This window comes from Ostrinia nubilalis, chromosome 30, assembly GCF_963855985.1.
Source record: "Ostrinia nubilalis chromosome 30, ilOstNubi1.1, whole genome shotgun sequence".
Classification (NCBI taxonomy): Eukaryota; Metazoa; Arthropoda; class Insecta; order Lepidoptera; family Crambidae; genus Ostrinia; species Ostrinia nubilalis.
In genome coordinates, this window is record NC_087117.1 from 6911636 (window position 1) to 6928763 (window position 17128).

At 36.2% G+C, this 17128-nt stretch overlaps 2 protein-coding genes across 3 annotated transcripts; one reads left to right on the forward strand and one right to left on the reverse strand.

The window, feature by feature from the left end:
• The first annotated feature begins 3544 nt into the window (after positions 1–3544).
• On the forward strand, positions 3545–8002 carry LOC135086171 (UPF0669 protein C6orf120 homolog). Of its 2 annotated transcripts, none has more exons than XM_063980977.1 (4): positions 3545–3841; positions 4323–4414; positions 4954–5085; positions 6116–8002. In XM_063980977.1, the coding sequence occupies exons 1-4, from the start codon at positions 3609–3611 to the stop codon at positions 6241–6243; spliced, it is 585 nt and encodes a 194-aa protein (XP_063837047.1). In that variant the 5' UTR covers positions 3545–3608; the 3' UTR covers positions 6244–8002. The 2 variants fall into 2 exon arrangements, with proteins under 2 accessions (XP_063837047.1, XP_063837048.1); XM_063980978.1 differs by having other exon boundaries at positions 6131–8002.
• Positions 8003–12892: 4890 nt separating this feature from the next.
• Positions 12893–16369, reverse strand: LOC135086138 (thioredoxin-related transmembrane protein 2 homolog). Its single transcript, XM_063980939.1, has 4 exons — positions 16015–16369; positions 15547–15810; positions 15013–15147; positions 12893–14095 (listed from the first exon to the last, which is right to left on the reverse strand). The coding sequence occupies exons 1-4, from the start codon at positions 16305–16307 to the stop codon at positions 13987–13989; spliced, it is 801 nt and encodes a 266-aa protein (XP_063837009.1). The 5' UTR covers positions 16308–16369; the 3' UTR covers positions 12893–13986.
• Positions 16370–17128: the final 759 nt, after the last annotated feature.

Sequence of the window (17128 nt, forward strand, 5' to 3'; positions counted from 1 at the left end):
TAATAAATTTCTAGAAGCTCCAAATACCTATGTAAACACCGATTATATCATTGTTATTAATTACAAAGCTCGTGTGATAATTTATGTAACTTAATAACATTTAATAACGTCATCTAAAACAAACAAAACACAGGTTATTGACTTTTAATCAACAACGTCACGTTCTCGTTACAATAAGTAGGTATTTGAACAATAAACAAAAGGTACGGTGATTAGAAGGAGGTAGATAGGTACTGTTTGGGTTCCCCCAATCCAATCCATAGGTCGCTGGTTCAAATCCGGCTCGAAGGACCAATGTTTGGGTTGCCCCAAAACAAGATGATAATGATAAAAATTGATTTAGACGAACTGATTTGGTGAATGAAACAACGTAGGGGAACCTGTTGAACCTTGGACAGAGTTGTACCTAAAACAATTGTATATATTTTTTAAATTATGAGGTTTTATGAAAAGTTGTCTAGGGTATTACATACGTTATTTGTCAACATTAACGTGAAGTTAGCTAAGATTCGCCGACGCCGTGCAAGTACAAGAAAAAATGGTAATTTAATATTTTACACTGACGCAGTGAGATTTTGGAGGTTTACTTCATGTCAATTTATGAAAAATGTTGCATGTTTGACAAAACGGTTATAGTTAGAACATAATCTTCATATATCTAGCTACTGGACGATATGAGTTTCAGATCCTAAGCTCAAATGGAAGTGGGTTTATTATGCTTATTAAGTGAAGTAGTCGTAATGTTGTACCTTGACCACCCAACTAGCGATGTACCTTGGTCACTGATTTTCATTACGTTTTAATGAGAATTTTATTGTAATAAAAAAAACATATAGTGTTATAGAAACAATGCCCCGAAGACCTCAAAATAGCAATTTAAAGTCTGTTTTTGATATATATTTTTTTAATTTCTAATGTTTTTTTAAATTTACGTTTAATGTATCTTCATATGACTTTTTTAAGATTATTTTTGTTGATAAAGCGGTTTTAATGGATATTTTGCTAGAATTTAAGTTAAATAATAAGAAATAAAAAAATCTAGATTAAAAGTTAAAGCCACTCCAGCGCGTATTTTGTCCTACACGACATAACATATCAACATTCAACAAAATTTTCTAGAAAAAATGTTGAATATTGTCATATTTTTGTTGATTGTGTAAGGCTAAACATGGACTGGAGAGCCAGCTTAAATTTAAGTGATTTGTTGCCAAAAAATTGTGAAAAATAAATAGTACAAAAAATATGGATGAGGATCTTTTTAAAAAAATACTTTTACTTAGATATTGTTGCTAATAACTGTAATAATTGATATTTCAAATAATAATTTAACAGAAAATTAACAAATTGAAGCGAATATAAGCATTTATTTAAATTTAAATAGGTACAACGTACACGGTCCAAGGTACATCTGGTTTGTTGTACCTAGGACAGTTTTCCCTTTTTTTTTCTAGCAGCTAGTATGCCCAAATTTTTAAAATTATACACAATTTTATGAATGAATTATGTAGTTAATTAAATGATCTTTAAATATAACTGCACTAGACAAGTTTAAATATAACCATTATTTTTCAAAAAATCAAAATTCGAAAAACTGGCCTAAGTACAACAGGTTCCCCTACGTTAGAAAATATTGTACTATTTATATCTGTCTGTTCTTCTACTTTTCGCGCCTAACTAAACCAACCAATTTTGGTAGTGAAATATCTAGATTGGATACTACTACGATTGAAGGATATACGGGACTATTCCCACCTCTCGTTCCCACCACTGCAACTCCTGTGTAGCCAGGATCTACAGCTTGACCACCAAAGCCCAACCAATGAAGGGCAAGTTTGTCCCGGGGGAAAGTTAAACTGTCATTGGATCCGCAACTAAATTAATCAGAAAACATAGGAGGACTTCGAGATTGAACTTTGAAGGATATAGTAGGTGGTAGGCTACTGAGATACTGATACCTATCGAGTTTATAAATTAACTAAATAGGTAGTTTTTCCAACGTCTTCACTCCCCATGCACCCTCATGATACTTAAGCATTTAGACCAAATAAAAACAGGCCTACTTAATTGAATGCAATGACCGAAAATTACCTTGGTCCTACTTTGTCAATATCTGTTGTTTTCCAATCTTGAAACCTGACTTATCTAGGTTTAACTTGGGTAATTACTATCACCGATTCATTCAGAATAACGATAAGATTGTATAATCATTTCCCGTGTAAAGATAATAGTTTACGTCATTTGTTTTTAGTGTTTTGTTTTTCAACAGACTTGCTGTCGTCATTAGATTTTGTCGTCTTTTGTTCTTTTTGTTACAGTCAAAATTAATTGTGAATGGAGCACAGCTGTTTCACAGCTGGATAAATATTTTTGGTTCCTAACCAGGATTTGACTAGGTATTGCAAAAACAAGTGTAAAGTCCAATTTCATTACATGAAGTCGTTCTAACTTACAAATGATTACTTACACGTGCAAGTAACTTAAATATGTTCAGTTATTTCAGATCGCGTGTAACTTTTAGGGGCTTACTTCGTTCGTTCGTTCGTTTCAGCCCAATGACGTCCACAGCTGGACAAAGGCCTCCCCCAAGGATTTCCATAACGGTTTTTACTATTTTCTGCTACCGTTTCCTACTTTTTTAAACTGTTTTATACCTCGTAGATTCAATTAAAAACTAATGAGAACACAATAACCAGGGCGATTAGTTGACCGACGAAAAGTGGAGAAGGTAACTTACGGTTCTAGAATGGAAACCATGTTTCAGCAAACATAGTGTAGGACTTGATTGAGACTTCCTCTTGCTAAATGGACCTTGCCAGATGGATAAGAAGATAACTGGGTGGCAGGAAAGCCCGAGATCCTTTCAGCCTTGATTACTTCCAGGAGTTGAGCAATGGTTCTACTCAAACAAATGCAGATTTTTTTTTCGCCACATTATTTGCACCAAGATTGGAGTGCATCATGCAGCGTTGGTTTTTTTAAAGTCTATAATAGGAGGATTCATGAGGGACTGCACAAGGAATACCTAATCTCTAGAGTACTTAGGTAATAAAAGTAAAGTAACAATCTAACAATATTGTCATCACTTCGCTCTACGTGTTTTTAGACGACTTGAAGATATCACGAATTTGATTCAGTCACGAACTATTTTTCTTTGGTTGAGTTAATTTATCTTAGCTCTTTATCTTTATTAGTTCTTGGAGTTTGGAGTCAATCTAAACATGAGAGGTTGCCTGACACCCTAAGCTATCACCGGAATCGAACTAAGGTCCGTGAAGCTCACGAAATCAACGTGTTTGGTTACGGTTACACCAGAATCGGGCTAACATAATTTTATGACCTAATTCATTATTTAAATGAAAAGAACCCACTCAAGTAGTTTAATAAAAAAATAAATATTATTTTGAGATCTCTTATTTATTACAAGTAACGCCATCTATTGACAAAATAATGAAGCTGTATGTTTTGATTTCATTAGCGTAGCGGAGAGAGCTGGTTAATTAAAAATTGCAATGTCATAATGACAGCTGATGACAGTTGACTGACAGTTTCACAATACAAAATCACGAAACTCGATTTTCTTTTCGTAATAAAACGAAAAATACACAGAAATGCGAAGAGAATTTATACTACTTTTGTTAGGTATAATATGTGTTTCAACTTTATCGTCTATGTTATCCGGATATGTGCAAATTGAGGCTGATAAAGTGCTATTAGACACGGTGGTCGGTGCGGTGGGAGCAGGAAACTTTTCTTATTGGCAATTAGGGCATACCGGGCCTTTATTAGTGGAACTAACGTCTTTAGCGGGTGATGCGGACCTGTATGTGTCTGATACAATCAGGTTTGTATCTTGAATTGAAAGATTTAATGCGAAATTTTACAAATTTCTAACACTCCATTAACGTCACGGTAGATTGATGTTTATCGTTTTTCAGCGTCTTTTAGCGACTTATTTATCAATATAATTGATTTCCCCGACGTTACTGTGTCTCGCCATACGTTGATTATGAAGCTGGGTTTAAATATCTACTAGATTGTTTTAGAAAATAAACTTTTGAAATAGGCCTATTGCTTGTGGAAAGATAGACGCCCCCGCTAAAATTCCACCATCTGTTCAGTCACACCACTAGGTCTGCCTGTCTAGTGATATGACATAAGATTTTATACGTAAATTTTTGCCCTCTCTGTGAATATGAGAAAAGAAACTGGAATGAGATGAAAATTAAATAATAGGTAACTGGTGAAATTTTATTTGGGATCCAAACTTTATGTAACAATTCCACACTATATTTATAATTATGTTTACTTTCGTATGTTTCCAGGCCAAGCTATGAGGTTGATAAGAACAACTTCAGCTCTGCTACATGTGGTCCGGACCTTGTCAACATTCCTTCAGACTTTCCCAGACCTATAGGTAAGAAATTGTAGAAAATTCCCATGAAAAACATAACTATTTATTCTAGGTATTTCATTTTAAATACTGTGATACATTCTTTGTGATTTTCACAAATTGTAAAAGAAATTTACTTGCAAAAAAGTAGTGAAAAGTGTAAAAAGTAATAGGTGTATGAAAGAAAAGTTTTAGGTAAACAACTTTAATACATATTTGCAATCTTAAGCTTTAAAATTTGTTGTGTTGCTATTGTCAACTATTACACCTATTCATTTTAAATGCAGAAAAAGAGTGCACCTACTTGTGAAATAAAAGAATTCATAATGTAGACGAGTAAAAACAGTTCATGGACTACCTGCCTAGTTCTATCCTATTTGTGAATAGTAATTGCTTGATAATTTGATATTTTACGACAATATGTACCATTCCAGACTACATCTCATTTGCACACTGTGATTGCGGTCAAATACCTGCCTTGTTATGCATAAAACAAAGTTATTGTGTAAAATGTCCAAATTATTTATTTTTATTTGATCTATCATCAACCTATGCTCTTCCAGGTATTGGAGTCTTCGGGCACTGGTCGCACCACCTGTCGGAGTACAGTATCCAGGTGTTCCTGGACGCTTCAGCCATTATGGACTCCTCGTTGCTACTGACTGGTGACCGCCAGTCTGGGACAGATCGACCTGGTAATAAACTTTAAGTATTTTCATCTTTTGAAGTGTGGATCGGAAAAAGTAGAATAGCACTCTCACTTTGCCCATGGATGTTGCACTAATATCACGGTAATACTATCTATACAGTATTCCAACTCGGCCATATTTTTGAAATAAATGTCAACAGCCCCGCGGTACGTCACGGTATGACAACATGCGATAGGGCTGCCCACCTACAGTACCCATTCTAATTACATCTGTCTACTTAGAATTTCTATGTAGTTTTGTGATTGTATTTTTTTTTATTTAGACAAACAAAATACTTTGTGAACGGAATAGGATAAAAATGCGTGTTGTTTTGTGTTAGTAGATTTAATTTAAAAAAATACACTAAAATAATTTTGAATCTACTAATCATAATGAGTACTTAATGACCTGTTACTTTAATTTCAGGCGGATGAAGTCGTGGGCAAAAGCTGGTTTAATACAATATAATTTTTATTTCAAATCAAACTGACTGAAAATGACCATTTTTGACTGTTAATAACTTGTTTTTGACAAATTTGACCGTAAATGACGGTAGTCAAATTCAATCACCTTAGTCATTTTCAACACTAGCTAAAGGCCATCGACGTCCGTTCGGCACATTCGCGACACCCCTAACCCTAACTTTTGGATTTCGACCGCGTCCCGAGATTTGAAATTCGAAGGAAAGCTCGCGTTTCGTCGGTTTATATGAAGTTATAATACTGTATGATATTATTACCGTGCTAATATGCCCACTTAAGGCTTTTCCAACTTGGTTGGTTTGCGTCCCCCATTCGCCTTATGGTAAATTAAGAGAGGATTATGTGTCTGCAGTGGCCTCATGATGATGATGATTTCCTTTTCTTTGCTAAATGGCGGCAATTTCTTTTTACTTTGCAGGTTGCGATTGCGGCCAAATACCTTCCTTGTTATGCATGTAATATGTTTTACAGATCAGAGTCAATATTATTTTGTTTTATTTTATTGGCATGTACAATTTATCCGCCAATCTCTACTACTTGATCACAGACCCCAGAACTCTCATTTTCAGAACTGGAAAAGAGAAGCAGAGAGAAGCCATCGCGGAAGTCAGAAGAGGAGAAACCGCGGTTCATCAAGTTGTTGAGCATTTTGGACATGATATTCGAGATGTTTGTGTTATAATTTTTGTGTATAGCTTTGATTTAGAGGGATTATTATTTAGTATTCGTATTACTCAGTCGGTGCCTGAGGAGGTATGTATTATTATTCTGTCTAAGGCGATTATCACACTGCGCCGCGCTCCGCTGCGGTACGCGGGACGACAGATTTAATCATTGTATGCAAGTACCTCAGTTTGTATAGAAAACACGCGCGGCACAACACACTGACAACGCGTCTGCGCGCGGGATTTTTTATATGAAATTACGCGAACCGCGGCGGAGCGCGGCGCAGTGTGATAACAGCCTAATAGCGGCATTTGTGTTTTTGAAACGTCAAACGTCTTCTTCTTTTATTTTGGCCACGACTTGGTTTTGAGAACCATGATTTCGCCAATGTCACGTAAACAGCTTTGACAGAGAATAACAGGGTTTACAAATAAAAAAAAAAATTTACATTTCTAAAGCAAAATTATAGTTCCAAAATACTGAACTGTCCTATGCATGACATTGACAGCGGGGCGCCACCGTCAATACCGGATCGCTGCTTCCGATTTTTGCCATGTTGGAAATCATAATTATAGTTGAACGATGGTAGCGCCCCCCTGTCATTGAGTTTGGTGGGACAGTTCAGCGTGGGTCATCTATATTTGTGTGAGTACGTCAAACGTCAGCGAGACTTCATATTTGTATACTCTGTCACGTCATAATATGTCAATGCCACCCCTCCCGCGCCGCTCCCATGCCTCAGGCACTGATTGAGTAAGCGCTAGACATATAGGACAATGGGTGAGGAATGGGCCGATACCAAATCAGTGTGATGTGTATACTTTTATACGCGTTCATAATTATACTGATTAACAGACATACAGGGTGTCCCAAAAACAATGGATAACCCTGTAACCATCGATAGGCCTCGTCATGGTCTCCCTAACGTCCAATTTTGACCCCAGTAAAAATATCACCGTTTTCAAGATTTTTAAGTTTTTGTGCATTTTTAGAAAATTGCCACCTGCGATTACTTTTTCCCATGCCATTTCTACAAATGAGGATACTTTTCAATCTAGTTTTTTTCCTTATCACAAGGGATAGATGGGCTATCAAAAGAAAATATTAAAGTTCAACAAACTAGTTTAAAAGTATGAAAATTTTAAGAAATTGCAGAGAAGAAGGAAAAATTAATTCATTGTCTTGCACTTTTGATCAGCCGTCGTGTAAAAAAAATGTAGGAAGACCATCGTGCCCATTACCTTAAAAACTTCCTTGGTTAATTGAGATTCTAAAAAGGTATCACAAGCCTATGTATTCTGTATTATTTTTATCTTATGGCTACTTGAATAGCAACTAGTATGAAAACTGCAAAAATTAGTTTTTATCGTAATAGTTAAACTAGGACTGCATAGTGGCATTAAATACAAATGGATAATTTTTAGCGTAGGAATTTTAATAAAGCAACATTTTATCATCATCATCATCATCATTTCAGCCATAGGACGTCCACTGCTGAACATAGGCCTGTACCCCAGTGATTTTCATAATGACCGCTTGGTAGCGGCCTGCATCCAGCATCTTCCTGCTTACCTTTATGAGGTCGTCGGTCCACTTTGTAGGTGGACGTCCTACGATGCGCTTTCCGGTACGTAGCCTCCACTTTAACCCTGCTGCCTCAGTTCTGCAACCTACTGTGCCCTGCCCATTGCCACTTCAGCTTGCTGATCCGTCGAGCTATGTCAGCGACTTTAGTTCGTTTACGGATCTCCTAAATTCTGATACGGTTTCGTGAAGAAACCCAAGCATAGCCCCCTCCATAGCACGCTGTCCAAAAAATTCACGTTTCCGAGCCGTGTATTATCACGGATATCTGTCTGGGCACATTTTATTTATAAGGTTTAAAACAAAAATTAAGTAATCACAAAAACGCAGAACGGACAGCCAATGGGGCAACAGGGTTCAAGTGGAGGCTACGTACCGGAAAGCGCATCGTAGGACGTCTACCTACAAAGTGGACCGACGACCTCATAAAGGTAAGCAGGAAGGTGCTGGATGCAGGCCGCTACCAAGCGGTCATTATGGAAATCATTGGGGTACAGGCCTATGTTCAGCAGTGGACGTCCTATGGCTGAAATGATGATGATGATAAAATGTTGCTTTATTAAAATTCCTACGCTAAAAATTATCCATTTGTATTTAATGCCACTATGCAGTCCTCTCAGATCATAGAAAGAGAATAGATATGAAGTCGCGCGTAACTACAACGAGAACCAGTGTCCCCACATTTCCCCCACCACAGCTCCCACACACACATTCAACTGTGTAAAAACAAAGCGACTGAGAGTCTACGACAACATGTGCAACCGGCTTAAAAGTGCTGTGATTGGCCAGAAGGCGTGCCTTATGGCCAATCAATGGCCGCGTGACGTGACGCACACTTTGAAAAAAGCAATTAGAGAGAAGAAAGATAAAATGGAGTCGATAAGATATCGATACTTTAAATCCTGGGGGCAAGGCTCGAAATTGGTTTAAAAAATGCTTGTATGAAAACCTTTTTATTATTATACGTTATTATTATGTTCTTTAACGATTTTTGCATAAAGGAGTCAGTTCCATTTTGTATAGACGAAAAACTCAGAATCAATTATTGGGACTAAATGAAGTTACCTTATATTAATTTACCCCAACCAAAGCTCAATGTCGTTATCGATGGAGTATAGAAGTTATAGACTGACAAAGTTTGTATGAAAAGTCATGGGTTAAGTAGGTACTTGCGATTTTTACCAGTATTTACAATATTGGTAATATATTATTATTTACTTTAATAATAATAACAGGATCACTGTAATTATTATTAACTACTATCGCGCATTAACTTTTTAATTATGGCGAAATTCGTACCGCCTATGTTTATCAAAAATAATGCCTATATTAGGCTTTCAACTAGCTCTTATAGTAATTACATAGTTGACAGTTACTAATCCCTTCTACTATTGTTATTGTTTTTGTAAAAACTTAAAAATCGCAAGCAACACATGATTTTTTCATTCAAAATTAGAAATTAGAAAATAATAATTTACTTCTATTTATCGATAATAGGAAACCGTATTAGAACACGAGCCCTGCACTATGTTACGACCGGCACATGCGGCCGTACTGTGTATTTTCACGCGTCAGTGGATATCGGAAGAAATAAAATACATTGCGCAGTAGTTACGCATGACATAAAGTGGTTGCTAACTAAATCGTCAATGTACAACGTGTTTGAATTTTTATCACCACTAATTTCGATATCGCAGTAAATGTCACGGCACTGAATTCGTTCGTAAAAATGTTTAGTTTTTTTTATTTATAAGCAAAATACCAATGGATTTGCAATACTTACATGTGGTAAATGACTTCATTGTTCCTGTAGTTATTCGTTTCACTTATGTTATTGCACGTTACGACGCATTATCCAACAATATCGGAGAACATTTCCTCAGTACGACTGAATCGCGACTAACCTGGCGTCGCGAGCGATGTTCGTTTCTGGGCATATCGCGGAGACACGCGCCACGCCCCCGTTTCACATCTATTCCCTTCTATGATCTGAGGCAGTCCTAGTTTAACTATTACGAGAAAAACTCATTTTTGCAGTTTTCATACTAGTTGCTATTCAAGTAGCCATAAGATAAAAATAATACAGAATACATAGGCTTGTGATACCTTTTTAGAATCTCAATTAACCAAGGAAGTTTTTAAGGTAATGGGCACGATGGTCTTCCTACATTTTTTTTACACGACGGCTGATCAAAAGTGTAAGACAATGAATTAATTTTTCCTCCTAATCTGCAATTTCTTAAAATTTTCATACTTTTAAACTAGTTTGTTGAACTTTAATCTTTTCTTTTGATAGCCCAACTATCCCTTGTGATAAGGAAAAAAACTAGATTGAAAAGTATCCTCATTTGTAGAAATGGCATGAGAAAAAGTAATCGCAGGTGGCAATTTTCTAAAAATGCACAAAAACTTAAAAATCTTGAAAACGGTGATATTTTTATTGGGGTCAAAATTGGACATTAGGGAGACCATGACGAGGCCTATCGATGGTTACAGGGTTATCCATTGTTTTTGGGACACCCTGTATATTTTGTGCTTATCAGGGATGTTATGGATATCCGTAACCGTAACCGAAACTTTCGGATATCCGAAATAAAAAAATATCCGTAACCGAAACCGGTATAATATTATTCCTATATCCGTATCCATAACCGAAACTACATATCCATAACATCCCTAGTGCTTATATTATCGGCCGACAAATCTGTACTCGATTGAAAGCCGCTTTGGGATAGATAAGTACAAAAGAATTTGGAAAAAAAATTTTTTTTTCAAACATTTTTTTTCTTGACTTCTGAAATTTATTAAATGACATTTTAATAGTTGTGACGTCATTTTATAGTATTCTCTCTAAGTTGTTTTCAAACTTCAAAGTAATGTTTTTAGCTTATTGCAATATTCTCATAATGTGCTTTTTATAAGGCATAAAATAGATTGTTGTGTAAATATTGTCGGAAAATCATTAGGGAAGGCCTGTGTCCAGCAGTGGACGTCCTGTGGCTGAAATGATGACGATGAAGGCAAATGTGGGTTTCCATAATATGCTCACCAGTGGCGCCAACTGGTAAGAATGTAGTTTTACAAGATGTCTTCCAGGCAATTTTAAATTTAATAACCAGAATCAGGGAATAATTCCATAAAAAAATGACAGCGACCATAGACTAATTTAAGAAACCATAGAGTAAGAGTTTAGTAGGTGGTTCTACAGAAGTACCCTCAGTGTTGAAAATCAAAGCTATATGTAAATCACGATGATTGTTTTAACCTCTTTTTTAAGCCCGTAAGTTATTTTGTACTGTTAAAGGAGAGTATAGGCTAGAGCATTTACTTGTAACAACAACGAGCCGCTCTATGAAATGTTTTAGTGGTCACCCTTTCACAAACCAAACGTCGTATAGCCTGACCAGGAACATAAAAACCCTCGCCATGTTGCGGAAAACTAATGGTACTAATTTCTTTTAATGGCAACAGTAACTGAAAACTTCAATGACATGTCACCTTGCATGTCAGTCTATTGCTGTCAAAGTGTAAACAAACTTTATTTTAAATGTGCGCAATTGATTTTCAACCGACTTCAAAAAAGGAGGAGGTTCTCAATTCGACCCGAAGGTTTTTTTTTTTTTTTTCTATGTTTGTTACGCGATAACTCCGCCAATTATGAACCGATTTGAACAAATCTTTTTTCGGCGTATAGGTAATACCTCAAGGGTGGTCCCATTTAAATTTAATAATAGAAAAAACAACCCCCAAGGGTGGAAAATTGGGGATGAACTTTTTTATACGCAATATCTCCGCCGATTATAAATCAATTTGAACGATTATTTTTTTGTTGAATAGGTATTATCAAAAGGGTGGTTTCATGCGAATTTGAAGAAAATATTTCACCCCCAAGGGTGGAAAATTTGGGATGAACTTTTTTATACGCAATATTTTTAATTTTTAGTTTTTTTTTGTGTTCACGCATTTGAAGTCGGTTTTATTTTTTTTAAAAGTTAATTATGTAAATTAAATTGCTAAAATCTTTTTATAGTCGTGAAAGAAAAGTGGTTCACAATGTGTTAAAGTATTTGTCGAAGAGAAATACTAAGGGTTCGGACAATATTTTTATTGAATAATGTTTCCGACAAAGGTTGTCAAATTGACTGACATGTTTATCGTATAGTATAGTACAGTACACTATGAAAATTAGCTGTGGTTTGTTTCAACTACCTATTTTAAAATTTTGTGGCACTTTCTAAGTGTTGAATTTTATGGAATTGGGAAAGAAGTACCGAGTTTGAAGCGTTCATGAGCAGACATTGCAGTTGAATATTCAAGTTCTGAATTTGATTATTGATGAATAATAAAATAAATCCTACTAGCTCGATTGATGGTTTCATTTAATTTTTTTAAACCAGGTTACCTATAATAATATTTTTTCGTTAATTTATGAAAATATCAAATTAGCCCGTAATCCTGAATCCTGATACATAAAGTTAGCCTATTAATTTAACACAGGTACGACTGTACTCAGTGTTGCACTATCAAATGCAACTGACGCGCCTCTATGCCAGGGTTTTTATGTTCCTGGTCAGGCTATACATTTCAAAATCAAAAATATTTATTCAGTTTAGACCACAAGTGGCACTTATGAACGTCAAAATATAGTAAATAATAAAAAAAGAAAAGGTAGCCCTTCTGGGGCACTTTACATGTCTCCTTATCTTTTGGGCCCTACCAGCGCTTCGAGACAAACATATATGGCAATTGCTGAGAAGAAACGCCGGAACAAACCTGAAAATTTACCTGTGTTGTACCATTCGCATAGAGTTATTAAAACTATTATTATTATTTATTATTATTAAGACTGGGTTGCACCATCTTACTTTAACTTTGACAAACGTCAAAAATCTGTCAAACTCCATACAAAAAGCACCGGTTGTCATAGTTACGGTTAAAGTTAGGTGGCGCAACTCAGCCTTAAAGTATTTTAAGCAATTATTATTAATTTTATTATCTAGTCAATAAAGTTAATTTTGTTTTGTAAACATTGAATTATTTATTACCCCAAGAAGGTCTAGAAGTTGATAAAAACAACATCATCAACTAAAACAGTCATTTATTTACAAATCTACAAATAAATACGCGATTTTGAACACATTCCGTTAAAAAAACATTCTCTCTTACAAATACTTGAATAAGCATCTTACAAATACTTGAATAAGCATTGAGGGGCTATCGTTTTAGCGCTCACTGTAGAGTAAGGTCATTGTCACTTGCTAGTGGCGAAGACAGTAGCGCCGACTGGTAAGCGCTATAGCGATTGGACTATCACAATAATTGCACTCACCAGCCCCCCTATACATAGATAGTCCGGTCACCGAGCACGTTGAATTAATAACGTCCAATGACCCCAAGCTACCCATCCTTATCGCTCGCGCGTAATTATATTGCTGTCGCGCTCGCACACTCACTGCTGCCGCCCGACGCACAGTCGCGACAGCAATATAATTACACGCGAGCGATAAGGATAGGTAGCTTGGGGTCATTGGACTAAATTCTACGTGCTCGGCGACCGGAATATACCAATTGTAGTATAAAAATGATAGCCCTCATTACAATTTATTAATATTAAAAAACAATACAAAACAAATTTTAATATCAGATCTCGTTTTGGTTACATAATTTGATTTTCATGCAATTAAAAGCTTAAATAAAATGCATTTTTTGTGATAACTTAAAGATAAATTTTACTGACACGTCTTAAAAAGAAGCTATTCTGTGAAGAGACTAATTCAGAGAGAAAGTGGTCTTTTGGTCTTCTCTCCGATCTGTTAGTAAAAACGTGAAAATAATACATAGTATAGAATGCTAACAGCTGTGTACTTTTTAGGCAAATTAGTTAGTCTACTGACGGTCTCTTTGGTCTACTGGTCTTTTAGTAAAAATTTTGATTAGTAGACCCTAAAACAGTGTGTTTGAGACCATTTCTGGCCGGTAGTCTACTGGGCTTTTAGTAAAAAATTGAATTCGTAGACCCTAAAGCGGTGTGTTAAAGACCATTTTTAGCTGGTCTTCTGGCAATATCTTTGGTCTACTGGTCTTTTAGTAAAAAAATGAGTTAGGAGACCCTAAAACGGTGTGTTAGAGACCATTTTTAGCTGGTCTACTGGCGGTCTTTCGCAGTCTTCTCGGTCTACTCGTCCTTTTTGTTAGTTTTAGCAGCGGCCAACTTCTTTTTGCATTCTTCGTAGATGCCGTCCAGGTCGAAAGCTGCTTTTGTGTTGTCTTTCGAGAATAGGAACCTGAAATAAATGGGAGAAATTTAGATAGAAGTTAGTTAACTCATAGGCCATAATGGTTCTAGCTAGGGAATTATGGTTCCAAGATTATTTGTATCTATATTGCCTTGAATTTGCCGACATCATAAAGGTAGCAGGAAGGCGCTGGACGCAGGCCGCTACCAACCGGGCAGCATGGAAAACATGGGGGAGGCCTATGTTCAGCAGTGGACGTCCTATGGCTGAGATAATGATGATGATTGCCTTGAATTAAGGCTCAAAAGTAATATTATATCTACTTGGTCTTTATTGGATAGATGTAAGATAGAACCTTCAAAAATAACGAAAATAAAAGTTAGTTTTAATAAGACTATTATTTTTAAATAGCCAGTTGGTGTCTTTATAATCCAGGCAGGTTTTCAAGGCGAGTTTGAATAGGCACTTACAGGGCAGATTTATGTACCATCCTAAACTGCATCTCACTTAACATCAGGTGCGATTGCAGTGAAATACCTGTACCTCTAGCACGAAAAACTTTCGACTTCAAATCGTTTTTGTATACGAATCGCCATCAAAAGCTTTTGTACGAAAACTAAAAGTGTCGTAACGTGAACTTAGTATGAGAAATGGTTGCACGAAACTTATTCTGAGAATCAAAATTGTCACATTATCGTTTAATTCGAAGGTTGAGTATCGAATTTTGCCGAATAAGCAAACGATTCAAAGACGAAAGTTGTTCAGGCTAGAGGTACTCAATACTCAATATTTTATTGCATCCATTATGTACTTAAAATTAGAACATTATGGGCCCTGTAGGGCACGGCAATGGTACGTACGTAATGTTAAGGTACTGCTTTGTGCTGCATAAAAAATATCAAATTCTTCATGGACATTTACTCTATTTAATTAGTTACTACTTGCTAATTTTAAATAATACTAACTTCTGTAGTTTCCCAGAAGAGTCGGCCTGGGGCCTCCTCATGGTTTCCACTCCGTCAACAAATAGTAACACCGTTGGCAGCTGACGGCTGGTGGGACCGTCTTGGACTCTGTATTTCGCTGCTGCGTCTGGATATCTAGGCAATTAGGGAATATAAGATTAGAGCTATCTAATGAAGGTAAAGTGCAGTACATAACTACTTTAACTCATAATTCAAATGTTGAACTTTTCTGAAACATAATTTTAGCCCTAAAATCCCAATTAGATTTAAAAAAAATGAGACATTTTTGTTCTTTTTTACTTTCTTCCTCTTTCTAAAAGGATGGCAATCTGTATTTCCACGTTCATTCTTTTAAATTGGAAATAGGTAGCTTTGTTCTTAATAAATAGTCAATTTGAAAGTGAAACCAAATTGGTACACATGAAAATTATTTTGAAGACACAAAATTATGTCAGTTGGTTTCTGTAATATCTACTATCTAATGCTAACTATATCTATAAGTACCCAAGCCCAAGTATATAAATACTGAATTACCTGCCAATATCCACCTTCCCAAACTTGAAGTTGTCCAAACTATAGCTAGCCGACAGCTCAGCGAACACCGGAGCGAAGTTAACGCAGGCCGGGTGCCACGCAGCGTACAGGCAGACCACCCACGTCGTTCCCTTGTTTCTCTTCAGCTCTTCATCTAAACTCTGCGTGCCGCGGAAGTAGATAATGTGTTCAGGACCCATGTACGTTGGTTCGGGCAGTAGGAGTGAGGTAAGGATGATGAGAGCGCCGTACGGGAGACCATATCTGTTGAAGATTAAAATTAATTTGGTAAAAAGATGGTTATTTGGATTATTTATAGAATACTTAATTTTAGATGGTAATAATTCTGTGGTGGGAATTTAATTGTATTTAATGGAGTTACATGACTATAAAGGTGGTTTTTACTGTTAAATTCAGCAGCAATAGGGACGTTTGTATAAGTATTTATGATAGAAAAGTTAATCTTACCGTATATCAGCATATAACCACAAAATTAAATTCGCGATCTTTGTATAAACAAATGAGGACGAGAGGTAATTGACCATTGTGACGCTCCCGGCCTTCCGAGTCCTCAGCATGACCACTATAATTAAGAAAAATAGAATTTCCGTCTCTCGGCTGTCCAATTCACAGTCTGCATCGGGGAACAAGAAGTTGCAAATTATAGATGTCCGCTTGCACGTAACGTAAGAAACACTAAGCAAAATGTTGACCCAGTAGTACGGCTTCAATAATTGCCGCAAATCGCCTTTGATAGCCATTGTTTTATTTTAATTTTCGTGAAATTTCACAGAATTTTTTGGCAGCACCACTGCCCGAGGTTCGGATTTGACAACTAATGACTAGTGTCCGACCGAAACTAGTTTTACGACCGAAACCGAAAACGAATTTCGGCAACGGTGTCTATTTCGGCCGAAACCGAAACCGAAACTTCCTTACAAGGCTCCTATTTTGAGGGAAAAATAAAGAAAACGTTATTAAAATCAGTCATTCTTTATTGTTTTCTCTTTAAATTGCATTAAAATTGAACTTATAAAGTGCCTTTTTACTCTAAAAGGTATCAAATTATGTATTAAAAAAGAAAAAGAAGGATTTATAATCTAGATTTTTTTTAATTATGCGAACCAAAAAAAAAATATAGGTTAGATTAAACTTGATTATACTTTTATCAGTCATATTGATTTTTTTTTTATGTTTACAGCCGCTCTTATGTTATAACAACATAAAACGAGATAAATCTTACCAAATTCAAAATAAATCACTCGAAAACTCCCCACCATAACAAAACAAAACTAACAGCAAACAAACAAGCGAGCGAATCACGACATTGGCTCTGATCGGATTCATTCACTCATTCAACGCGCCGAACATGACCGATAACAGCGCGGAAACTCCCGAATGCACATTCGGTTTCGGTCGTAGTTTCGGCAAGTTTGCCGCCGAAAACGAAACTAAACCGAAACTCGTGTTTTTACCGAAACTCAACCGAAAACGAAACCGAAACCGAACATTCGGTCGGACACTACTAATGACATTAGTAATGTCATTAGTTGTCAAATCATCGGAACCTCGGGCAGTGCAG